The sequence below is a fragment of the Melopsittacus undulatus genome, chromosome 4, assembly GCF_012275295.1.
Source record: "Melopsittacus undulatus isolate bMelUnd1 chromosome 4, bMelUnd1.mat.Z, whole genome shotgun sequence".
In the NCBI taxonomy this organism is placed as follows: domain Eukaryota; kingdom Metazoa; phylum Chordata; class Aves; order Psittaciformes; family Psittaculidae; genus Melopsittacus; species Melopsittacus undulatus.
In genome coordinates this window covers 27,921,225-27,947,588 of record NC_047530.1, presented here as the reverse complement: position 1 = coordinate 27,947,588, position 26,364 = coordinate 27,921,225, and the positions used below count along the sequence as shown (strand labels likewise).

The 26,364-nt window shown below is 41.7% G+C and overlaps 1 protein-coding gene across 1 annotated transcript; it reads right to left on the bottom strand.

Moving 5' to 3' along the window:
- Positions 1–7,725: 7,725 nt before the first annotated feature.
- On the bottom strand, positions 7,726–24,595 carry DDX24 (DEAD-box helicase 24). The gene is made up of 9 exons (XM_031049378.2): positions 24,462–24,595; positions 23,296–24,028; positions 18,268–18,645; positions 15,875–16,028; positions 14,949–15,464; positions 12,797–12,872; positions 12,045–12,233; positions 9,969–10,098; positions 7,726–8,182 (listed from the first exon to the last, which is right to left on the bottom strand). The coding sequence occupies exons 2-9, from the start codon at positions 24,020–24,022 to the stop codon at positions 7,947–7,949; spliced, it is 2,406 nt and encodes an 801-aa protein (XP_030905238.2). The 5' UTR covers positions 24,023–24,028; positions 24,462–24,595; the 3' UTR covers positions 7,726–7,946.
- Positions 24,596–26,364: the final 1,769 nt, after the last annotated feature.

The window sequence follows — 26,364 nt, the reverse complement described above, 5'->3', positions numbered from 1 at the left end:
TTTACTTTTCACATTAACTTGTTTGGAAAGTTATGCTGATAGCTTAAAGACAAAGCAGAGAGGGAGAACATGTAGTTCTAGCAACTGCAAGGTCACAGAAAAGCTTTTTATTGAACTCCCTCCTCCTTAACTCCTCTACTTTGGCCACTCAGTAAAGCAAAGTGCATAACCAGCCCTGTGCATACCTGTATGTTAGTCCTCTCTTGGGGAAATGATGCTGTTCATTCAGGAGCCTGACTTGCTTTTCAGAGCATATAAAATGGTCATAAATAGAAGTACACTAAAGAGCAGGAATGTTTGTTTATGGCATTTGTGTGCCCAGCACTGGAACCAGTGTCTCACAGCTGTTTGTTCTTGCAACATAACCCAACCCTGGGAGGCTGTAATTCATTGTGAACTGAATTCTGGTTTCACCCTTTGTATATGAGGAACAGTTTAATTAAAATGCAGGAATAACAAAGGCAGCTTCTATTGACATACAGTAGATAACCCGTTCTCAGTCAGATTTCTTATGAGAGGCAATTTTCCCAGTATAGGTTTTTGGTTGTTTTCTGGTTTTTGTTGTTTTCTTCTGTTTGGTTGTTTGGTTGTTTTTTTTTTTTTAAATAATAAGGCATTGCAGCATAATGAAGTATAACAGAAAATGAAAGTGTTTTCTTCACTGAAAGCCAAAAGCAGCCCCTGGCTATTAGTACACCTGGACTTCTGTGTACTGAAAAGTACTGATAAATGATGGGAACCCTTTTCTAATGAAACAGTTCCTGATAAATGTTACTCAATGCTTATTTTTGAGATGTCATTCATCATACTTTAAATAGGAGAAAACAACGTGGAATTTCAACTTGATAAAGCTATCCTGGTTTTTACACTCCAAATATCAGGTCTTGCTTTCCTTTTCCTTTTAATGCCAATGAGCCAATGTCACTTTTGTCCTTGGATGGGAAAGAGCAAGAAGTAACAGTAAATCAGTATTGGGGATCCTGTTTCACCTTGGAGGAATGTGCATTTTTTAAGCTGAGGTTTAGTTGAGATTGAATGTTGAGGTTTTCTTGTTTCTTTTGAAAAGTGCAATGTCAATAGTTTTTCCAGCTCACATGCATTTATCATTTGGTAATCCTTACTAAAAAGCTAGATCCACACCACTGCTTTGTGGCTTATTACACAACTCAACTGGATCCTGAAGTGGCCATAAGTAATTCCTGTGTTAAAGCAAACCAATCAACAAACAGTGACTATCATAGAAAGAAGTAGATCATTAGTCCTGGATCACCCAACAACTGTGTATATCCTGCACGAAGTAGAAAATGATTCTTAAGTAACATGCTACACAAGCATCCCCACAAACAACACATTGCTATGAATTGATGATTTTAAATGTGGATAATATTATTTTAGAAAGATGTAATGTTTTGAAAACAGCAACTTCACTGCATGTTCCCTCAGATAGTGAACCATACCATGATTGCTTTTCACTAGAGCCACTTACAGGGTCAATCGCTAGAGAATTTGAATCTAACCCTTTTCACTGATGCATCTTCATACTATGTGAATGGAAAATAACACACAGGGTATGAAGTGGTGGGAAACATAGAGGCGTTTGGAGCAGAACCTTTACAACCCTTCATGAGTGCCCAAGGGGCTGAATGAACTGCAACAGCATGAGCAGTCTTGTGGGGATGTAATCAGTGGACAATTATTTACACTGATTCTGAATACACTTTTGTAGTGTGTCATGCAGTGGTTATGCTATCAAAAGAGTGAAGGTTCCTTACTTCAATGGGAAAGAGTATTTCTAATGGAACTGAAATCCAAATGCTATTGGAAGCTATAAAACTTCCGAGGGACATCCCTGTAGTACGCTGCCCAGATCATATCAAAGGATCCAGCAAAATTGAAATCAATAAGCCAGCTCAAATGTATGCACAGGCTACTCAGGAAGAATATGCTTAATGGGAAAGTTGAGAGGCTTTGTGAAATATGAAATATGAAACTGGAATTTGGAATTTGGATTACTGAGGGAAAACCCATTTTACTAAGAAAACAGACTAGGTTTCATGAAAAAACACATAGACAGTTGACAGCAATTGTTAACCAGATTGAAAAAATGTGGGAAGCCCCCTGTAATACATATGGCAGTAAAAAGGATTGTGAGTTCTTGTCGCACATGTTGGAAGTTTTCAGATACAAAACCCAAACAGGAGGTTGGAGGATGACCATGAGCACACTTCCCATTCCAAAGACTGTGAATTGATTATGCTTACATGCCTCTTGCAAGTTAATGTAAGCACCTACTGGTAATTATGGATCAGGATGGGTAGAAGCTTTTCCCACCAGAAAAGCTGATACTATGGGAGTGGTCAAAGCACTCTTGTGGCAAATCATTCCCAGATACAAAATAGCTGAAACTATATCATCAGATAGGGGTTCTCATTTTTCAGTGGGAATATTAACAGTATCTATAGAAGTTCAGCAATACAGTGACAACTACACACTATCATCCCCAGTCCTTAGGACAGCTGGAAAAAATGAACAGGACTCTCAAAAATAAAATTGCTTGAGCTTGTAGTCAGGTAGGTTTGAAATGGCCTGAAGTTTTAGGGGTCGTGTTATGGGATATTAGAAATACCCCTCACCAACTTCTAGCACTGGCATTAGCAGAAATGGTGTTTGGCAGGTACTTAGCTGTAGCCAGGACCTTTGTTCCTGCTAGGACCAGCCTCTTGGATGGAAAAGAACAAGGTACCAAATTTGTACTGGGATACAAAAACATCTACAGGAGGGGACAAGCCAGAGCCTTTCAAGCAGTATTAAGCAGTATCAGCTGGACTGCATGACATCCTGTCTCAGGATGCAGTAATGATAAAAGTCAACCCCTTGCAAAACAAATTTGAACCCTAAATGGGAGGGTCCATATACTATGTAATTAACTTCTTACTCTGTTGTAAAGGTTGCAGAAAAAGATAACTGGATTCACTAGTCTTATGTTGAATGACTGCCCAAAGAATATGAGTTACATTGACCACCATCAATACCACAGGACTCAGTCAATCCTAACTTGGAGAATGAAACTGGGACTGTTTGATTTTACAAAGGCTGAAAGAAATCCCAGAATAAGGTATTTTTTCTTCTCCTTCTAGAGCAACCTGGACCAGGGAGTCACCCATTTCTTGACTGAGTAGACCATCAGAGGCCATAAATCAAGGGCAATGTACTGTTTGATCCTTATGGAGTGGCAATCACCTCAGGATCAGATCCAAGAAGGAAAGGTTTGAGATGACACAAGCACAGTTGGCTTTGGCTATCCTGCAATAATTGTGGCCCATGTCATCCTGGAGTAATAAATAAATATAATCAGAAGAGGTGCAGCAGGATAGATAAACTGATGCTGTGTATGCAGGTGGTAACAGGTTGCCCAGTGAAGGAGAGTTAGCCATGAGGCTTGATGGTTTATTATTAGATTAAGATTATCCTCTATACCTTCTTAAAACAGGAGTGGTTACCCTAGTTCTGGTATCAATCCTCCTTTGCAAGGAGGTTTTAGATCCTTTTCTTTTCTAGAAACCAAGAGAATGAGTCAACTTCACAAGACCAGTCTAGCAACAGTGAAAATGAATAAGAAATCAAAAGATCATTGACCAGAATTAAGGGATTAGGGATTGAGTGATGGTTGGTACAGGTATAACTGAGAGGCGTGATCTGGGGCTGGGGTCCCTCTCCAGACCCAGCTCAAGTTGTAACCTCAAAACTAATAAAAGAAGACTTGGAAACTTTCACTCAGGCTTTACACTAACCAGTGAGATCCTAGGGTGAGACCCTGTTGTGGAGAGACTGGCATGTGTAAATCTGTAACAGTTGAGTGCTAAAATTGCTTATACTGGTGTAAATACTTTCATGAGAGAAGGAAAATAAACTCTACTCCTACAGAAGGATTCACAGTACTGATTAGACTGATATAATTACATCAATAATAAAAGAACATCAGACCTCTTATTAGCCCAGTGGTACCAAAGCCTGTGTGTACTTGCAGTGTTTATTCTCCTTTTCCAACCCAGTATTTGGTTCTGTGTTCTGCAACTGCAGCCCTCACCTACAGAGATTTGGCAATTTGTACCATCTAACATTGGTTGCTCTGGAAACAGGCTACAATTTCTTCCAGCTTCTCAGCAAGAGCTGTTGAACTCCAAGACAAACAAGCACAGCAGCCCTGTTCACTGGCTTCCCCAGGTCAATGAATGTGCCTCAGGAGTTGCAGATAATTTTTCTCTTTATTACCCACTCTGTGAGGCCAGCTTTTGATTGACTTGAGAAAACACTGAAGTTTTGAAGTACCTTTCACAAAAGGAAGCTAGAATAAGAAACCTCACTGTCCAGAAAAATATCAGACATCTGCCCAAGTATCAGAAGGGGGTGTGGAAAGGGTCTATGGATGGTTACAGAAGCAGGACCATTTCCTGAAAGACAGCCCTTCTATCTGGTGCCTTTCTTATTCTCTCCAATCCTATGACCTCTGATGTCCTACTTTTCTGCAAGGACTATTGGATATCACTTATATACTGTTGTCTACCATATTATCAGTCTGTTACTAGTCACTCAACTCATGGTCTTCTAAGCCCCTTCATTCATCAAGCGTTCATCACACTGGAATCACTCAGCCATCAAAACTACTGCTAGCACAGGACAAAGCAGTGGGTGTTTTAACACTCAAGAAAGCACAGCTTCTTTTTTTTTTTTACCAGATTTTCCTCCTGGTGTCAGGCTGCACCAAGCGTCCTTTCCCAATCTTCTCTCCCCCTTAGGAACCTGGATACATGAGTGACTGCAGGAAGTGTGCCACACACAGTCCTTTCCAGTAAGGTGCAAATTACCTCCCCTATGCCACATGGCCAGCCATGTGCCCGGGCTGCTGGCATATGGCAAGGCAGCATTCCAGATCCTGCTTTGCTAACTTGCTGGATTATTAACATACAGGAGAGAAGGGAAAGAAAAGGCATGGGGAAATGGGAAACTTTGCTTTTAGTATGTAAGGTCCTGTCCAAACTATCTCCTCAGCAGATGCCTTACATTAGGGACTCTTCCTTTTCTTCACAGGAGTATGACAGACCAGGAGCTCTGCAGCAAGGATGTCAACCGGCCTCTCCTACTCACAAAATGAAAAATGAGGGCTTAGAAGCTATCAGGGTTTCGGCTTTCTACTACATACAACTGGTTGCTCTGTATCAGTTTGTACCCTACCAATATTCTGCAGGACTCACACTTTTAATAATCTACTTGGAAGTTGCTGTGACAGCCTAAATAGACTTAATTAGTCCTTTAATTAATGGGTATTTTAGCAGACATAAGATGCCACAAAACACAAGATTACATGTTTGAGGCCTTAGTGTAACTGCTGTGTCAGCAGAACATTACAGAAACAATTTGATACTATGTATTTCTTAAAATACTAAAATAAACTGCCCAAACCTATATGATATAAAAATCTTCATGTTTAATGTGCACCAGTGATGCACTTGCAAATGATCAGAACTGGAGAAAACATTCTCCTTGGCCTTCCTCCCTTCCTATAGTAACCTGGTTCCCATTGGAGGAGGGCAGCTAAGTGGTAGTATTTTCCAGTTACTGTTTAATAACTTATTTAAATGAGGTAAAGCAAGTATAAGGTTTTTCTCTAGGTAGAGGACTCCAGGTGTGCTGGTAAGGACAAGGCAAAGCAGGAGGCCACAAGAGAGCTTTCACAGCACTAGACAAGTATTCTTTTTAAGACACAGATATATTTATACAGTCCAAGCTCTTCTTGAGCTCCTGTGGGGGTGCAGCATCGGCAGATTAAGCACTGAGAACTCATGCTGAGTACATCAGAGGCTGTGGGAGAAAACCAGCAGCAAAGCACGCCCCACAGGCGAGCATGAATGTGGTAAGAATGGCAGAAGTGTCAAGCTCCATCTTGGGGGGACTTAGCAAGACAGTGGGCTAGGAGTGCGAGAGCTAGGTTGGTAAAACACAGGTTAACAGAAGCAGCTGAAAAGCTTGACAGCAATGATGGAGAGGAAATAACAACCCCCTCACTGTCACCCAATTCAGTTCTCATAATTACATGGAATTATAAATTGCCAGAACTGTCCTGCCTTATGCAGATTTCAAACAAGGGAGGAGATGCAGAGCTCTACTGTCAGGATCCAGCCTTGATTTTGCTGATGAATTGTAAGCAGTAATATATCACAAGACGCAGAAAAGGCTCACCTGGTCTTTAATCCCTTCAGGGATGCAAAGTCAATGAAAGTTTCCTTTCTATAATGTAAGAATGTGATTAAAAAGACACAGAAAATGAAGGCATGCTTGCTTTTGCTCAGTTTTGGTTTGTTTTTTTTTTTCAGCTTTCCTTACAAGGCACATCCTTTAAATTAGTTTTTTTCAAATGTCACATTAACTTCAAAGATGTGTCATCTTTTCACATGGGTGAGGAAGCAGAACCCTACCATCTCTTCCCCAACAAAACTTCCCCCTTTTACTCTGACGGGCATTGGACAAACAGTGCAATGCAAGCAAAGCTTCATACATAACTGATTAGCTCTGTATGCTTATGTCACAGCTCTTCAGCAAGGCAAGAAAGCAAAAGAAAAGCCTTCCAGAGATAAGAGGTTGGAGGGGGCTTAATTACTTACATAGATGAAAGAGTAAAGGCTTTGCCGTTCTCACATAACCAGCAAGTAGCTGGAGGGGGGACTCAATGCCACAGATCGTTCTTTCACTAGCTGAGTAAATTGGTGCCTTCTATCCTGGCAGCAACACTGGTTCTATACTGTGTGACATGCAAAATCTCAGCCCAATCTACAGCTCACAGCTGAAGATTCCCTGTGCTCCCATCAGCACAGATGCCACTGCTATTTCTTACCTTTTGGGTGCTCTTCCCCTCCCCTTGCCTGCTAAGCACAAACAGCGTCTGCTACAAGGAATTTAGAAATCTCAAGTGACTGAAAACAGACACAGTCTTTGGGTTTTATAGCAGATATATTTTAACAAAAATTAAAAATATACTTTTCTGACATATTTTTAAAAATATGTTTTTAAAATTATTTGCTCAGGTCAGGTAAAATGATTTACAAGCATAATTCTTAGGAATCACTCTTCAGAAGTGACATTTCACAACATCTCTCCCACCCAAGCAAAGGTTCTAATGTGTTTTCAAATACAGACTTAACTCCAGATATTAATTAATAAAATACTGAGTAACAACATTAATTCCTCAAAAATCTACACACCTCCCAAGGTCAGTCATGGCCCACTGTCACCTTGACTTTTCCTGCACATTCTAAAACATATTAACACAGGACTAATGGAATTAGATCCAGTGGAGAAAAGAACAGAGAGATATTATCAGAGGAGAAAGAAAATTGGAAGAGATTTCCATAAGCACAATTATAGACTTGCTGCTAACACTGCCTGCATTTGCTGCCTTTCTCACTGAACTGGCTGCAGGAAAAGACAAACCTTCCACTAATACCAGCTCAGACTGTACTTGTACTGTATACAGCCTATCTTCCCCTGTCCTTTAAGGACATTAAATTTCAGATCAAGTTCTGTTTAAACCAAGTTTAAAATTTAAATCAAGCATGCCCACAGGGAACTTTACCCAGTAGCTTTTACCCACCTCACAAAAGGGAGTAATAAACAGTTATTTCAAACCAGATTAACTACTATTAATACACAAAGTAAGAAAAAAATCAGTAGAAAAAAAAAAGAAAACAGGATTCAAGATAAGATTCAACTGTAACCACCTGCATGTTAACAGAGCCCTTTAAGTCAACATTTTGCTTTGTGCCTGCACAACCAAGACACAGGCAATATCCTCTGATACTACGTGTCTTTCAGGTGAGTTCCTCCATAAGCACTGACAGCCTTGATAAGGATTGTCCTTGCTTCCATCACACTAAGTGATCCCACTCAGTTACCTAAATTAATTTTATTGATTTCTTCTTCTTGGCTTTTTGTTTGGACACGGTACCCAGAGCAGATTCTGAAATGCTCACTGATGTCTGAGGCAGAAGTAGTTTTCCAGACTGTGTTGGGTACTTGGTTTTCATAAGAACTTTAAACAGTGGCTGGGACAATGCATGTTTTAATTGTTTTTTCATCCCCTTCAACATCTTTTGCTTCTGGCTTTCTTCTTCTTCACTAGTTTTTCTTCCTTTGGGCAGAAAATAAAGACACAGAATGTTACAACAAGAGAAGAACTTACATTGGCCTCTTTCACCAGGCTTCTGTAATGCTATAGTGAGATGATAATCTCATCTTCCTCTAACAAGGTCACAACTCCCATACAGTCTGCCAGTCATCTGTGACACTTTCAGATCAGCAAGGCTGCCCACAAGATAATAAGATCAAGAAGAATCCTGACTACTGAGCAACTATAGCCAACGTAATATTCTACTAAATCATTCAGTGGACTCTTAACCCTGAACAGAATCAGGAACAAAAGGAAAGGGGGTCCAAAATACAAGGCATTAACCCAGAGCTTCTACCCCAGGCAGAAGCTTCTTCTGTGTATTTTGTTAGTTTATGCAGCCTTATTTCAGCATCTGTAAAACAGGAAGCTCTTTCCTCCTTATACATGAACACCACCGAGGTGTTCAGATATAATAACATAGGAGAAAGAAGGGCACAGAAGAGATTTGAGAGTTAATAGGGTCAGAGGTTTGAACTGGAGAAAATAAATTAAATCAAGGTTGCTGTGATGTAAATTGAAAGAACATTACTAAATCCTTTGTAACAGCATAAGAGGCATTTACTTTATGGGAGAAATGACTGTGATTTTAATTGGTCTCCAACAAACAGCAGAAGAATTAGAGAATGAATACATTTTAAAGCATGAATATGGCAAGATTCTGCGTGGCAGTTACAAAGTGCTTCACTTGAGAGTCACAACTTACTTGGACTGGATGTGCTGTTTTGAAATTCATTCCAAAGCACAGCACACTCAGATTATGTCAAAACAAGACAGCAGAGTGCTAATTACCTGAGAGTGCTCCTGAACAATTTGGACTGAGACAATCAGTGTTTGCTTTCAAAGTGGTTGAGAACAAGTTAGTCCAGCAATGAATAAAGAAAAAAATTAATATGAACATCCTTCAAAATTAAGGCATCTGCATATTTAGCAGCTAACACATTAGAGACACCTTAAGCTGAAATGGCCCAGGCAGCATCTACTCAGCATGCTTTAAAAGAACTGGTAAGAAATCATACCTTCAGCTCCTAAAACTTGAATACAGTGTGGCACTTTGCAGTGCATCTAAGCATTGCAAAACTTCATGGCACTGCACTAATAGGCACCTCTAGCTACACAGGGCTATTCTGTGCACAGCGGGCATTCTCTCAGGCACAGACTTCAGAACATTTAATTTTTAAAATGTAAGAAATTATTTACTTCTATAACACCACCAAAAACCTCAGCAATTTAAATCCAAGTATTGGTTGTTTAGCCCACACAGCTCAACCTAAGTAAGGCTCACACAATTTTGGTGTTAGCTAGCACTTCCTGGGTGTTCCCACACAGAGCTGTCAGGCTCCTGTCCTGCTGCCTGACTACAGGGGGCTGACAGAGATAAACTGAAGTAGAGAAACAGCTTTTTCTTTGACACAGAGGGGACAAAACTCAAGCAGATAGTTCTGGGCTCCTAAATTACTCTAAAATGTTTGCCAGAAGCTAAATGGTTCTTGTCCTATGACATGTGGACTTGTTTGCAGCTTGCCAGAATTGTCGCACCTCACTCCCTCAGCTCCAGCACTATCTACTGCACAACCTGGAAATACCAGCATCACTATATTCTAAGTAATGACAGTAATTTCCTTCCCCTTCTGCCCTGCAGGTTTTAAGAATTATTCTGCCATGGTGCAGCTGCTTCTGAATACCAGTTTTACCAGAGCACCTGAGTCCATAGGTTTATATCCATAAACAAGCAAAAATTTCCACTTGCCCATAAGCATGTCATCATCAAGATCAATCTCAAGAGCCTCTGCAGCTTGCTGGAGCCAAGAGTTGTGTTGCTTTGCACGACTGTTGAAAAATTCTGCCTTCTCAATCTGCCATGCCAAATTCACCCGCTCCTACAAAAAAGTACATTTTAGACACTGTGATCAAGTTTAAATGTGGGGCACTTCAGCAGAATCAGCGCTTGAGAACATGCATTACAATGCAACCAAGATGCAGAGAGACACTTCTGTTCCCTATTGATATCCCAAGCCAATGCCTCATATAATAGACCATTTGCTGAAGCATTCTCCTCCTGCAGTTCCATGATAGAATCTGACTTCTAAAATACCTCAACCACTAAACATGCCAAAATGTTAACTCCTGCTTCTTCAAATGAAACATTACAAACACTTCAGTGAGATAAAGGACAAACCATGATTCAGACATTTCCAAGGTACATGATGCACCTTATAGTAAAGTTACTAGTCTCAGGAGTAAAGGGCAGCCACTACCTTCATCCCACTCTGAAGAAGTAAGCTCCTGCCACCCATATGGAAGGTACTCCTGTTTTCAGAAATGCACCTGGATCTTGTTTAGGCACAAAATGTCCTGTCCTTCTCCCCAGCTGCACACAGATAGAACAAAGATGTCCAGCAAACCTAACATGACCTGCAGCCTTCAAGTTGGGCCAAGCTGTCTTAGATCTAACTCGTTATGGAAAGAAAATCTGCACTGACAATAATGGCCAATCCATCAGCAAGTTCTATGGCTTGGAACATGCCTGTGGATACACAAAACGAACCCTGTGCTGGACACCCTGGCCACCCGTACTGAATAATCTGGTGCTACACAGTAACTGCACCAGCTAGAACTGCCAGATAATTAAGAAGCAGAGAGAGAGGAAATTAAATGGTGTAGTAGCTAATAAAATAAACCAGTCACATCTTTTTAGACTATTACAAGAAATTTTAAACAGTTTTTCCATCTCTGTAAAACCTGAGTTCTCTTTCAATCTTTCCTCTACCATGGTTCACCGATTCTATTCCTCTCAACTGTGAAATCCCTTCAGACTTTTCCTGAAGGGAGGCAAGCAGAACCAGGGAATGGGCATGCCAAAGGGACAGACATAAAGACCCAGCAGTACTAGTTGTCCCAACTACAGTGGCTTTGTGACTAAGCCCAGGGCAAAGTGTAAATGAGAACTGACCCATTATGAAGGGACTGGAAGGCTAAAATCCTGTAATTACAATTACAGGCATCATTTCTGGGGAGAGGAGCACTACATGTAGGAGAGACCGTGAGATGATGGCAGTAAAATTTGAGTGTGGAAACAGTATCTATTTACTCATTAATTGACAGAGCATGATAGCAGCCAAAAACCACTTATCAAGAAACACAGAAGGGACCTCTGAAGAAACACCCTAAAAACAACAGATTTCTTTCAGTAACCAGAAACTTTTGGTGGGTGGAGGGGGCAGATGGAGGAGGAGATGCAATTAAAAAAAATAATTATCAAATTCTCTTTGTTACAAGAGGAGAAACATGAGACTTTGGAAGCATTTCTTTGATTCCTTCCTCTTTCAGAAAGCTGCATCTCCTGAAAGATTCATACTAAATACTGTTTTGATGGGGTTCAGTAGCCTCACAATATAGGAACTTTTAAAAACAGCAGACAATTCACTACATCAACTGAGAAAAGGTAGGCGAAGCCCACTGAAGATCCCTGGACCTGCTACTGTTCTCTAGTCTAACACTTAACAGAGCCATCCTAGCACCTGAGCCACAAACCATAGCTGCTTCCCTGTTCTCTCTTTGGGAAACTAGTCAGGAGAAGCTCTACATATCAACATGCAAGAAAACTGTAAGTGATATGTATGTGTGAACATCTTTCTTTGGCCAGTTATTGAAATCATAAATATTGTTTAAAATAAGATGAAATGCAATTAACTTCATTTTCAAATCCAGGCTCTGAGGAGGAAATTTCATCTGAAATCTAGAAAGAATGTGATGGGCAATGTAAACATATATTATAAGTAAGCAAGCAACTACTCAGGCTACAAAGAGACTGCTGTTCCTTTACCTTGATAGAAGTCATGCACTTAGTTTCAACTGGGAAAAATGGCAGTTCTTCACTTTTCTCCAATGTCTTATAGATTTTCCTAAAATTGATTAAGTCATCTGGGCCAATAAGCAGCAGGCTGAGGCCTTCATTGGCAGCTCGAGCTGTCCTGCCGCTTCGGTGCACATACAGCTCAGAAGTACGAGGGACCTGCAAATATTCAAAAAATACCATGAAGCTCACCATGGAAAACTAGCAGCAACCCAGTGTGCTCTGGCCAAGAGGTTGCCACAGGACATTGTTTTTTATATATGCATGGCACATTGCAAGTAATGCAGCTGAAGGTAATATAAAAGATGACGTCTGGAGACACTTCCTCTTCTCTAGTCCACTATTCTTCCTTGTATAATCTTTTGAGAGTCTCTCCTAACTTTTCACCCTCTGTCATTTAATTTGCAAAAATCTGTATGGGTCTTGAGAGTTATCTGACACCTCTGTATATCAAGGTTAATTAATGCATCATCAAAAAGCATCATCAAAAAGAATCATCTGTTATGTCACTCCTCATATATAATCATATATTATATATAGTCAGTCACTGCAACAATGAGATCCTTAAGTAAAAAAGCTTTAAGTACAGCTGAATTAATGATGATTAAATCTCTATACTTGGGACGATACACAGGACCAAGAATCACAGATTCAGTGTCCAGGATCAGCAAAATTTAATTACAAAACCAAAACAATAAAAGCAAAAAAAAATAATATTTAACCTGGTAGTGGATGACATGCTGCACATTGGGAATATCAAGGCCGCGAGCTGCAACATCTGTTGTCAGGAGGACACAGCTGAGAAAGTGATAACATTTAATGAACACAAAATTGAACAGTAAACCATCTGCCAAGGAACATGAAATACAGCAACCTAGAATTCTGCCACAGCATTTTAAGGAACAGATTTGTACTATATCATCTGCTGGAAATACACTGTTTGTTTTGCCTTACAGAAAATAACACCCAGTATTATATCAGAGGCAGTCTTGAAACAGCAACTCTTAAAGTAAAACAAAAAAATGCAAATGCTACCTTCAGGAGGTCTACCCTGTTTACAGTAAAAAAATTCACTACCTTGCTGGATCCTGTTTTCCCATGCTTTTATTCTCTCCCAGTTCACAGGAACACTAGTTCAATGACCTAACCCAACCATCTGGAAAGGGGATATGCTCCCCTTCATTACATTTTTCAGTGCTTGGCTCAGGCTGGGTTTAATACCTTTAGCTTGATATGACATTACTATTAACAACACAGCTGAACTTTTGGCAGTACAGTTTCACCAGTTGAGAATCGCATTACTAACTTTGTAATTAAGAGCTTTTGGGGGCTGAAATATCTTCTACCAAGTTGCATTCGCGTAAGTTTTCTCAGAAAATTAAAAGCTAGAATGACGGGGGGGGGGGGGGAGATTCTGTTCTGACAATTAGTATTTCTCCTTATCCTAGAAATGAAGACCTAAAAAAATTAATGACCTTTTATATAAACAGTCTACTACAGAGAAGGATGTCTCCTTAGAGTATGGAACAATTAGATTTTAAAAATCTCCTATCACTGAAATGAGTTACTTGTAGGTGACAGGAATTTCTTGAGATTTTAGGCATCCAACTGTATACTCTATTGCCACAAGATTCAAAGGAGAAATAAACTCAGAAAAATCAATGGCTTGCAATCTGCAAGATGCCACGATAGAAGGCCTCACAGATTTATTCTTGCCTTGAATATGTGCAATCTCTGAAAATGCCCTATCTGGCCTAGACCAATGCTATCGATACTACATTTTACCAAGGAATACTGCAGATCTGTCATAGCAATTCAATCTCTGTTCTCCCTGCCTGAGTCTATTAAAAAGATACAAATTCCCACACTCAGCATGCAGCACTTCACAGCAGGACTAAATTGAGGTGTCTGGGTTATGGAAGTACTGAGACCACCAACCTCCTCCCAAAGGCCATTCCAAAGCCAGCAGGAAACAGTAACTCTTCAAATGGCAAGACAGGCCTGCATGGGGAAACCTGACCACCTACTGCTGCTGAAAGACATTACGGCCTCTTCTCTTGCATTGCTACAGAATACCTTGACCCTCAGAAAGCTAATTCATCTAATTAAACCTGCAAAATTCCAACCCAGCAAAAAGTAGTTAGCTTTCTGATGGCTTAGTGGGATGAAATTACTTACAGAAGTATTCAAATAAGCTGCAGAACTAGGGCACAGGGGCAGAGATATGTGCAGGATAGTTATAAGAACATATGGCTGCAAATGGGGCAAGTGACAGCTCCTTCAGCAGCAATGAGCTGCCAGACCATAGGATAATTCAGGCTCCTAGAGACCTAAGGAGGTCTCTAGTCCAATTTCCTACTCAAAGCACGATGAGCAATAAGGTTGGAAGAGGCTGCTCAAGGCTTTATCCAAGCGAACCTTGAAAATCTTCAAGAACAAGTAGCCTGTCCCAGTGCCTGACTGTCCTCACAGAGAAAAAGCTTTTTCTTATACCCAGAATCCGTTATTTTAACTTATACCCCTTATCTCTCACTCTCTTACTATGCATCACTGTGAAGAGCCTGGCTCCATCTTCTGGATAACCTTCTTTTAAGATAGCTGAGGGCTGCCATTAGGTCTTTTTCACAGGTGATATACAAACCCTCAGCCTCTCACCCTTACAAAGTCAGTGCTTCTTGACCATCCCCGGTGGCCTTCCACTGAACTTGTTCTAGTTAATCACCTCAACCATCCTATGAAACCTCATCCTTAATTTTTAATAACCTCGCTTCCCCAGTTACCTTCCCCAAGCCACTCCTACTCTAATAGAGTAGTTTTCTTTCCCTGCTACCCTTTACATGATTTCCTCTACTAGGAAGCAGAAAATTAATTCACCTCTCTCGCTCAGCAAACCTTTCCAGGTTTTTCAGCCTTTGCTTTTGGTGCATATTGGCGTGCAAAGGAAGAGGATCACAATTTAAGATTGTGAGGAGAGAACTGAGGCGTTTCACACAGTCTATGCTGTTCGCAAAGACCATGGTTCTTCCTGGATACTGAAGAAGAAAATAATACAGATAATAGTCCTTCTCATTTGTATTACAGTGGATTCTGGTTTCTGTCAGTGTCTCAACAGTAGCCTCTTTTCTTGTTAAGTCTATTACTTTGGGTTTGCCCTTTATTCCTATTTTTTCCATTAACAATTCTAGTTTGGTCTTCTTGTCCATCTTTTTGGCATTCTTCTTCTGTAAAACTCTTGTGGGAGTCAAATGGACTAAGGTCAAAGTGGCAGAAAAAACAAAAGTCTGTCGCTGAGGGTTATACTGTGAATCATTTAAGATTTCCAGCAACTGAGACAGCTCTAAGAAGTGACCTTTCTCAACCATTCTGTCTGCTTCATCAATCACAAGGCACCTGTCGAACAGAAAACATAGAGTAAAAATTCACTCACACAGATAAATACAAACCTGATATGCTTAAACTGAACATTTCCTGATGAATACATTAGGGAAGTTCTGTATCTAAAACCCAAAGAAACACCAGGTACACCAGGGTAGCTACAGTAGCCTTACACTTCTTTTTCTTTTAAAAAAGATTTTTAAAGGAAAAAGGGTGTTTTTGCTACTGGTTTAATTGACATTTAATTGACATTTCTCATCAATTGACCCTCCATCAACATAACCAATGTGCATTTCAATAAAACACTCTGGCAAATAAATATTTGACCTTACGTAGTTTAAATTATTTAATCAGTTAATAAACACAATTAGCATGCAGTGATGCCCAGTTCAGCATCCAGCAGTTAGTCTAAAAGGCACCGTTACCTGAGCTGCCGAAGATTTGAAAGATGTGGATGTCTCTCTTTAACTAACTCCCACAGGCGGCCTGGGGTTGCAATTACAATTTCTGGCTTTCGATTCAGCACACGTTCTTGCTTCTGTGCAGCCATGCCTCCAACTATAATTGCAGTCTTAATGCCTAGAACATGTAAATAACAGTTTTGTTCTCAATAATTTATAAGTGAATGTCTTTACATGCATCCACCCAAAAGAATTATTTTAAGGAGTCTGCAACGCAACTTTCAGCAAGCATTTCGGCCAGGAAACTTCAGGGGTTTTATGTAACACTGAATTCACAGCAATGCCCTTAATTTTACAGAAAAATCCTCATTATAGTTGGATGCCAAAAATAAAGTAGTCTTTCTTTTACTGTACCTATCTTCCAACAGCAGGAAGAATCACATATACCCTTCATAGCTGTTAGCTTTGCTAACCCATATTTCAGAATCTCATGTTTGGTCAATGATATCTGCATGAACAGGTATGTTCCTGTTAGGAACAACCAGCACGCCCCTCCAAAAATAAGACCAAGAAATGCTTGTCTTGCTAGTAACTGCTCATTTGCTATGGAATAAACCTAACAAGAATGCTTCTGCCTGATTAATGATTTTCTGGGCTGCACAGAATCACAGAATCCCAAGGGTTGGAAGGGACCTCGAAAGATCATCTAGTCCAACCCCCCTGCAAGAGCAGGGTAACCTAGAGTACATCACACAGGAACTTGTCCAGGCGGGCCTTGAATATCTCCAACACAGGAGACTCCACAACCTCCCTGGGCAACCTGTTCCAGTGCTGTCACTCTTACAGTAAAGAAGTTCTTCCTGATGTTAACGTGGAACATCCTATGCTCCAGTTTACACCCATTGCCCCTTGTCCTACCACTGGATATCACTGAAAAAATCCTAGTTCCATCATCCTGACACCCACCCTTTACATGTTTGTAAACACTGATGAGGTCACCCCTCAGTCTCCTCTCCTCCAAGCTAAAGAGACCCAGCTCCCTCAGCCTCTCCTCATAAGGGAGGTGTTCCACTCCCTTTATCATCTTTGTGGCTCTGCGCTGGACTCTTTCAAGCAATTCCCTGTCCTTCTTGAACTGAGGGGCCCAGAACTGGATGCAATGTTCCAGACGCGGCCTCACCAAGGCAGAGTAGAGGGGGAGGAGAACCTCTCTTGCCCTACTAACCACACCCTTGCTGCACAGCAGCATAGACCCTAAGTTAGCTTTAATCAGTTTGCTCAGGTACTAAAGGGAGTTTAGCTTTGGAAGCAGAGTCCACACATGGCTTATTTCACCCTATTTCTTCAATGACTATACTGGCCCACGACAAACTCAATGCTAGTGTGCAAGATTCCTCCAGTACCTGAGCTACCACTGCTCTCTCTTCCTATTTCTTGTGAAACCCCATTCTTCCAGGTGGGAATTCTTTTCAAAGTGAATTTGAGACAATAAAGAAAGCCCTGCTATTTCTCTTCTGTTGCAGCAACTATACATCTTTTGGTGAGCAGAATTTTATGCACAAATAGAACTGCTCCTATCAGAACTGTACTGACATAAATTGAAGAGTTAAAATTAGCCTTGCAATTAGCTGTAGACTGATGAGCACAGCAGGATGTACAGATACCAAAGGAAGATGTGCTTAAAAGCAGTTCATTGCACTACATATCCTCACCAATAATTACTGCTACTGGAGAAGTAAGCAGGGAGCTGTTTCCCAGTTATCCCTATCTTGAACAGTTTCACATCCTTACTCAGTCACTTAACAGATGTGCTGACCTCTGGTTTGGAAAAGAAAGGAACAGGATGGAATGTCTTTCATTGGGCACATTAACAGCAAAATGCTGGGGCCTGACTGCTGCAGGAGGCAAGTCAGACAATCCAGCAATACCTTCCTATACACCCTTAAAATGTATAGCCATCATTTCTTTTTCTGATACACAGATAGGTAGATGAAAATAATATATATAGATATATCTGTATCTATTAGCTACATAGATTGAAACATCAAAAAGAAAATTATGATCTATATTTTTTATATATATACAAATTATTTTTCATATATAACCCACAGTATCCAAAACCAGGACAAAGCTGTGGCTGTGTACTGATTCTGTGTTGCTAAATCACCAGCTAATAGCTATTTGAAAAAAGATACAATTTAAAGCAAAATATCCCGTATTAACTGTTTACTTCCACATGCAACCCATTGAAGACTCTTAATGCATTTCTCAAATATCAGGGACTACAAACCCTAGCCTTGCAAAAGCCACCCCAATCTTATAATGTGGAAGAAACTGTGGCACACATTCTGGCTCAACACAAATGCTAAGATCCAAACCCAGCATAATCTGGGACATGATCCATGGGGTCTACATACCTGTAAACTTTGCAACTGCGTCAATGTGGTGTTTTACTTGTACAGCTAATTCTCTTGTGGGCGTAAGGACCAGTCCTAAAAGTGGCCTCTTCTTATGGTAATCAACAGTATGAGTCTCGTCACCCGAATCAAATTCAAAATTTTCCAGCACCTTCACACAACCTGTTGTGAAAGATGCATCATCTTCATCTCCACCATCTTCAGCATGCTGATGGGTTAGTTTTTCTGCCTCATTCTCATTTTCCCAGCTCGTTTCATCATGATGCTGATGAGAGTCTTTAGAAACACTGTCATTTCTGGTTGTTGAGCTATTTGATTTTTGCCACTGCAGCACAGAATGAATCATTGGAATTGCAAATGCAAGCGTTTTGCCGCTTCCTAAAAAAAAAAACAAACAAAAATAATAACACAGACCAACAAGTCATTTATCTGAAAAGATGAGAAAAGCAACAATCGCACACTGTTCTTAAAACATACAGTTGTAACAGACACACACTATTGATTTTCAGAAGACCAAAAACTTGGAGCAATAGCATCTTTAAGTCTTTTATAAATCTTGAGGTCACCAACAGCATATTCCCTGGGGAACAGGCATTTTTCCAGTCACTAGCAGGTCAGGCAGATTCATTTGCTCTCAGAGTGTTTTTTAAAAACTGCAATTGCAGCCAAGGTATTTTTATGCCCCTAAGGAGAATATCATGCCCTAATTGACAGTTCCAATCCATGTTCTCCAAATAAGGGAATAGCAAATAAGGCCAAGGACAAACTACTTTAAGGATTTGCTTCCATCTTCAATTTACAGCACTGTGTTTACTACTTTCTAAGAAACTGTATCTGGAAATACTCCACCATCTAATTTCCTGATCTCTCACCAGCTCACATTTTTGCAATCAAAACACATAAATCTGATCCAAAACAGATAATGCACTCTGGAGACAAGAGAGTTGTCAAATACAAAAATGCTCCCTGACTTTAATTTCAGGGGTCCACTGTACCAAACTCTAAGTCGCATTCCTGCCACATATTCACAGAATCACAGAATCCCAAGGGTTGGAAGGGACCTCGAAAGATCATCTAGTCCAACCCCCCTGCAAGAGCAGGGTAACCTAGAGTACATCACACAGGAACTTGTCCAGGCGGGCCTTGAATATCTCCAATGTAGGAGACTCCACAACCTCCCTGGGCAACCTGTTCCAGTGCTCTGTCACTCTTACAGTAAAGAAGTTCTTCCTGATGTTCACATGGAACCTCCAATGCTCCAGTTTACACCCATTGCCCCTTGTCCTATCACTGGACATCACTGAAAAAATCCTAGTTCCATCATCCTGACACCCACCCTTTACATGTTTGTAAACACTGATGAGGTCACCCCTCAGTCTCCTCTCCTCCAAGCTAAAGAGACCCAGCTCCCTCAGCCTCTCATCATAAGGGAGGTGTTCCACTCCCTTCATCATTTTTGTGGCTCTGCACTGGACTCTTTCAAGCAATTCCCTGTCCTTGAACTGAGGGGCCCAGGACTGGATGCAATATTCCAGATGCGACCTCACCAAAGCAGAGTAGAGGGGGAGGAGAACCTCTCTTGCCCTACTAACCACACCCTTTCTAATGCATCCTAGGATGCCATTGGCCTTCTTGGCCACAAGGGCACATTGCTGGCTCATGGTCATCCTCCTATCCACCAAGACCCCCCAGGTCCCTTTCCCCTTCACTACTTTCCAGCAGGTCAACCCCCAACCTGTACTGGTACATGGGGTTGTTCTTCCCCAGCTGCAAGACTCTACACTTGCTCTTGCTGAATTTCATCAAGTTTCTCCCCGCCCAACTCTCCAGCCTGTCCAGGTCTCACTGAGTGGCAGCACAGCCTTCTGGTGTGTCAGCCACTCCTCCCAGTTTAGTGTCATCAGCGAACTTGCTGAGGGTACACTCGGCTCCCTCATCCAGGTCGTTGAAGAAAATATTCAACAGCACTGGTCCCTTCTGAACTGTCACTAATAAAGACAGTAGGAGAAGCCTGGTAGCACAACCACCCCAGTTAAAGTTCTCATCAATACCAGTTCGTCAGCCACAAAAGCAACATCCAGAGCACAAGACACTATTATACCACTCCTGTAATAGGCTGGCCAGTGCTGGGAAGCAGTCCTCTGGAAATCTCAGTTCCTTAAGCATTGTTTGTCCATTATCACAAACCCATAATGGTTTGCCAAAATTTAGTAACACAGGAGTTTGCCTGTTTAGGGGAGAACTTTCATATTAGTTAATACATAGCTAGGCCCAGGACCATTATTCAGACTAACACTGCTGTAAAGTCTCTTCATATCCCCTTCCCCATGTTTCTCAAAGTCTGGGAGGTCTCTTACCATTTCTGCCCTTGAAGCAGAAAAACGTTTATATATGGACTTGCCACTGATATGGTAAGATTCTGCATTACCAAAATATCTGTTTTTAAGGTGAAGAACACTGCTGATCCTGAATTAAATGTAATGCAATTTGGCTGGTGCAAATACCACTACTGCACCCAGCTAGATTAGGGCTGTGATATTCAGAACTATTCTGCAGGCACTAGATTCACCCACAAATTAATCAAATAATCCCCTCACAGTGCACATTATCTTTACAAAACACAGTTCACATACCATAGTCAGGCCTGCAAAACCAGGAGAAAAGTACATCTTAGCAATCCCCAGACACTACAGCTCAAGTTACTTCAAGTTTTTAATGGTTTTAAATGGTAAGATTTTTACACAGATAAAATTGGGTTCCTTAACCAAAAACCTCACAAGTTCTACCTGGTAATGAACAGAACTGGGTAGATCCACTGCAGAAAGAGTGAGCCCTGGTATTCCCTGCATCAGATCTCCACAGGAATCTACTGCTGTATACTGTGTGATACTGCCATATCAAAATCTTATTATCCTCCATGTTACTAACAAAAAGGGGACATGAGTAATTCTTTGACCTGTCATGCTTCTCCCTCAGGCCCAATGCTATGGGAAGTGCTAGAATGTAGGGGGAGGAGGAAGGAGAATGCGTGTTCCTTACAGACAACTGTCCCAGTCTTCTCCCAAGTTTCTACAGAAACACTGATGAACCACTGGGCTCTCTGGAGAGAACCTGGCTTTCTCTCACCAAAGAAGAAAATAAATGAGCAAACCAAAGTCCTAATGCCTCAGTGTGATGCAAAGCTAGACAGTAACAGCACAACCTGCCACCACCCATTCTGCAGCTAGAGAGGGATTTGCTTTCCAGCAGTGCCCAAATAGCACTTTATTTGCACCACAAAACCACCATTTAAATTTTCAGTTTTATTTTCAAAAACTCTCCCTGCAGGCCTTTCTAATCCTATTAAAGTTAAGAGCACCAACCTAGCTTCTAATTAAAATAAAAATGCAAATCACTACATATCTGATTAGTTACTATACCTTCATGCTCATGAGTAGCAAATGGCTTTACAAGACAAGCAGTGAGATAAGGCAACTAAAACAGATGAAAAGGATGCAAAGGAAGCCTTTAAACCAAGGAGCTTCTAATTATACTTTCACAGCTACAGGTTGCGCAAAGAGATTCAGAGCAGCCATGTGGAGAAGGACTTGGGGGTGTTGGTTGATGAGAAAATGAACATGAGCCAGCAGTGTGCACTCACAGCCCAGAAAGCCAACCGTATTCTGGGCTGCATCAAAAGGAGCGTGACCAGCAGGTCAAAAGAGGTGATCCTGCCCCTCTACTCTGCTCTTGTGAGACCTCACTTTTAGTACTGTGTGCAGTTCTGGTGTCCTCAACATAAAAAGGACATGGGAGTGTTGGAGCAAGTCCAGAGGAGGGCGACGAGGATGATCAGGGGACTGGAGCACCTCCCGTATGAAGATAAGCTGAGAAAGTTGGGGCTGTTCAGCCTGGAGAAGAGAAGGCTGCGTGGAGACCTCATAGCAGCCTTCCAAGTATCTGAAGGGGGCCTATAGGGATGCTGCGGATGGACTCTTCATTAGGGACTGTAGTGATAGGACAAGGCGTAACATGTTAAAACTTAAACAGGGGAAGTTTAGATTGGACATAAGGAAGTTATATCTTTACTGTGAGGGTGGTGAGGCACTGGAATGGGTTGCCCAGGGAGGTTGTGAATGCTCCATCCCTGGCGGTGCTCAAGGGCAGGCTGGACAAAGCCTTGGGTGGTGTGGTTTAGTGGGTATTGGAACTAGATGATCTTAAGGTCCTTTCCAACCCTAACTGTTCTATGATTCTGTGCTTCCTATTTTTAGGGGTTTTGAGAAAAAAAAAAAAGATGTTCTGCTGCTAAAGATGACAAAACTTCAAAGGTATGAGCAGCAATGCAATGCTCTGAGACTTCATAGCAGTAAGTATAGAAGGAGCTATAACAAATTTCACAAAGGCTAGCAATATTCAAAGACAAAGGTAGGAGCTCATCAGAAGATAGAAACGAGACAGCACCTCTCTGTTACAGTTGTATACATTACAGCTATCAATGTAATACTTCAAGCACAAGCAGTGAGAAGGGCTGGTGACCACATACAGGCCAAGCCCAGAGATAGAGCCTCTTTTGCTACAATAAAGACCTAGACCATATTCACACCTAACACTGTGCTCCAAGCTAGTACTGAGTCCTCTTCAAAGCAACCTACTCCTCTGCTTTGACTTGGGACATGTACATCTACATAAGTTAGGCTGCTAGAAAAATGACCCCATCTGTTCTGTTAGTTTCCAAATGAAGAACAATTTGAGAAGCAACACAAAAAGACTTCTGTCAAAAGCAAAAAAAAAAAAAATCTCATTGAGACTTCAAAGTTTTGTGTGTTGTACTTTGGAAAGATGGAAACTCCTGTATTTGTAAGTTACGAAGATGTAATACGATACAATGAATCATTATTAATATGTTGGATACACAGAAGATACAAGCTCTTCTTCTACATATAAATGCTGCTTCTGTTACATACGTAAACCTGTAACCATGAGCTGTGTTTAATGAGGGGAGATGTCAAGTTCCCAGCACATAAAGCTAGTATAACAGATCTGTACCTGTTTCTGCAGCACCAAGAACATCCATATTATCCCGGATGGCAGAAGGCAAGGCTAAGGCCTGAATAGGAGTTGGAGCACTAAACCCCAGGTAACTCAAGGCCTGCAACACTGGTTCAGGCACAAAGAGGTCTTTCCATGCAGACACATCTGCTTTGCGATCAGCTGAAGCAGACAAAACTTCTGTTGTCCAGTTTTTAACTTTTTTAGAAGTAGGTACCAAGGAAAGAGCTTGCTGAGCTTGAGAAGCCTTATTTTTGGCTACGTTCTTTTTCTTTTTCTTTGGAGCATCTTTTGTGCTTGACATATTCTCTGCCAGATGTCCATGGTCATCATCATCTACCAATTTGATTGTTTTGTTATGCTTTGCCTCTTTATCAACTGGCACACCAAATTCTGCTGCGGTAGCATCATCACTTTCATCCATCTTGCTTCTCAAATCTTTGGTTTTCTTCTTCTTTTTGGGAGGGATGACAGGTTCTTCCTCCTCCTCATTACCTTCTTCTGAAACACTCTCAGCCTTTCTCTTCTCTTTTACTTTTCCCACTTTGGAAGAACTTACTTGCCTGTAGTCTGTAAGTTCCTCCAAACATACTATATTTTTAAACTCCTCTTCAGCAAATAGATTTGGGTCGATTTGCACAGTTTTCCATTGTCCTAGTACTTCAATGCCTTTTTCTTTCAACTTAAAAGAAGATCTGAATCTCCCTCTTTTCCTGGCCTTCATTTTCACCTAAAAAAAAAAAAAAAAAAAAACAACCACCAGACCAAGGGGTAAAAAGAAAACAGCGAATTGGATCAAAAGAATGAGAACTACTCTGACGATACGCAAACAAATGAGAATGCAGGACATAATCAAGCTTCCCCTTCCCATTTTTTTTTTTGAGCTATCATTGCTATGAATGGCCTGGCGAGTAAATACAACAGGCCAGGCCTAAGGCTCCTGTTCTGGAGCAGCCCTGGAGATAACAGCAGAGTAGCCGGATAAATCCCCGTAGGCCGCGGAGTTCTTCCGCTCCTGCCTACCCCGAGCGTCATCGGGCCCGGCCCGGCGCGGCCTCCACCGCCACACAGGGCTGAACTCCAGGCACCAGCGGGAGGCCCGCGGGGCCCCCCCGGCCTGCAGCCCAGGAGCGAGAGTCTCCCCCGCCACTCGCAGCACTTACCGAGCTCTGCAGCCCCAGGACGGAGAGAGGGGGAGAAGGAAGGAGCTATCCCGCGGGACTCCGACCGCCACCGGCAGCTGCCACTACCACCACCCGCCGCCGCGTGCACTGCCGGCCGCCACCATTGCCATGTGACGTCACTCTGCGGAGCCACGAGCTCATTCCGGAGTGGACGGGCAGGCGGGGTTAGCGTGCGCATGCGCCCTGGGGACAGGCGGGGCGCTGCTCTCCTGAGGAAGGCCAGGGCTGGCGTGCGTTGGTCGCGATCATTGCTGGCGTCGCTCAGGGTGTTCTTTGTGTGTGGGCTCCGTGGGCTGGGAGTCGGCCTGCGGAGTGAGGACCGTTGCAGTTGCGGAGGGGAGGAGAGAGCCCCTGCGGGGGTGGGGCTCTCTGGCAGCCGGATACATCGGCTGGTCCCGTCCTTCACGGCGGAGGTTGGTCTTGGGTGACGAGGGTGCTGAGGTGCGCCGTGTGGGCGCCAGTGTTTGATTTCACTCTCAGAGGTAAAGCAGGTGTGCTGGTAGTTGGTGGGTTTTGTTCTCAGCGAGGCCTTAGTTTAGATGCCCTAACGTGGTCCCTAAGAGTACTCGGACTCCCTCAACATTTGGCACAACATTGACCTTAACGAGACAAACTTTCTAATACGTAAGCTACTAACATGGAAAAATGAGGATATACCCTGTTCCTTCCAGGTTTTGGATTATGGCAGAGTAGCACCTGCTTGCTAGCGTTACTATTACATAACTTGTTACTGAAGTCTACGTTTTGAACAAAGCAAACAGCAGGCTAGCCGTGGCTTGCAATCCCTTGGGCTGACAATGCAGGTTGTGACAGCCACTTCACCAGCATGAAAACATAGCTTTTTTCCTAGTCAGGCACTGCCCTTTCACAAGAACCTTAGTATCTATGGTATTGTTCATGTAAATAATAATACTAAAGGGTAGAGTTGACATACTGCTGCAGCCCTGCAAAGAAGAAATAGGAAAATTTGTTTACCTTACTGCAAGTGAACAATTTATTTCAGAATGTAATCAACATCTCTATAGAGTATTATTGTATGCATAATACATTTCATTCCAGAAAGAATACATAAAGGGCCTCTTAAATTTCAACTCTGAAATTAGCAGCTAAGGTTGAATGTCATCAGCATTGCTCATTCAATAAAAAACTTGTTATTCTTGCTTGCTTATGTGTTAATGTGTTCTTTATTATTCCCTATTCAGAAGACTCTTATGGGTAAAGTAATAAAATTTAGAGAGAAGTTGCAAACAGCTACAGAAGCAAGCATACCACTGAGGTCACAGCATGATTTTTTTTTTTCCTCCTGTGTGATCAAGTGCCCTTGGCAGCTTGATCTTGGTGTAGGAAGAAACATCATAAATTATATACTGTGATAATGGAAGATTTTTATTTCTGCTGAAAAACTGGCAAATGCTCTGAGTGGCTGCTTTTGCTATGAGAAATGGGGGAGATAAAAAGCAGGAGATTTTTAGATGGTAGAGGCTAGGTCAGTAGATTAAGGTGCAGTTACAGCAATAACTACAATTCTCTGTGGTGTCTGCAAGTGTTTCTTGGTTCTGTGAGGACACAGGGAAATGGAGGGTTGTTTTCTTTCCTGTGCTTTGAGGTTGTTTTTTTTTTGGGGGGGGGGGGGGTTTGGCTGGGGTTGTGTGTGGTTTTGCTTTGGGTTTTGTTTGTTCATTTGGGACTTTTTTGTTATGTTTGATTGGTTGGTTTTTGCTGGGTTTTTTTGTTTTTTTTTTTTAATGTTTTAAGGCCAAGGGCAGAAATAAACATATTAAATTTCTCCAAGGACAGTTTCAGCTCCAGGTACTCATTAATGATCTGCCAATGCACAACATGAGGAGTTGCTTCCAACTGGTATCCTTGTGTGAGCAAGGCT

What these genes read in the sequence shown, in the direction of transcription:
- DDX24 (XM_031049378.2), bottom strand. Translation starts at nt 24,022, where the DNA reads ATGAAGGCCAGGAAAAGAGGGAGATTCAGATCTTCTTTTAAGTTGAAA. An exon ending in TCAAATCTTCGGCAGCTCAG is followed by an intron (nt 15,465 to 15,874) that starts GTAACGGTGCCT and finishes TCTGTTCGACAG; the next exon opens with GTGCCTTGTGATTGATGAAG. An exon ending in AGCATGTCATCCACTACCAG is followed by an intron (nt 12,234 to 12,796) that starts GTTAAATATTAT and finishes GAATATTTGCAG; the next exon opens with GTCCCTCGTACTTCTGAGCT.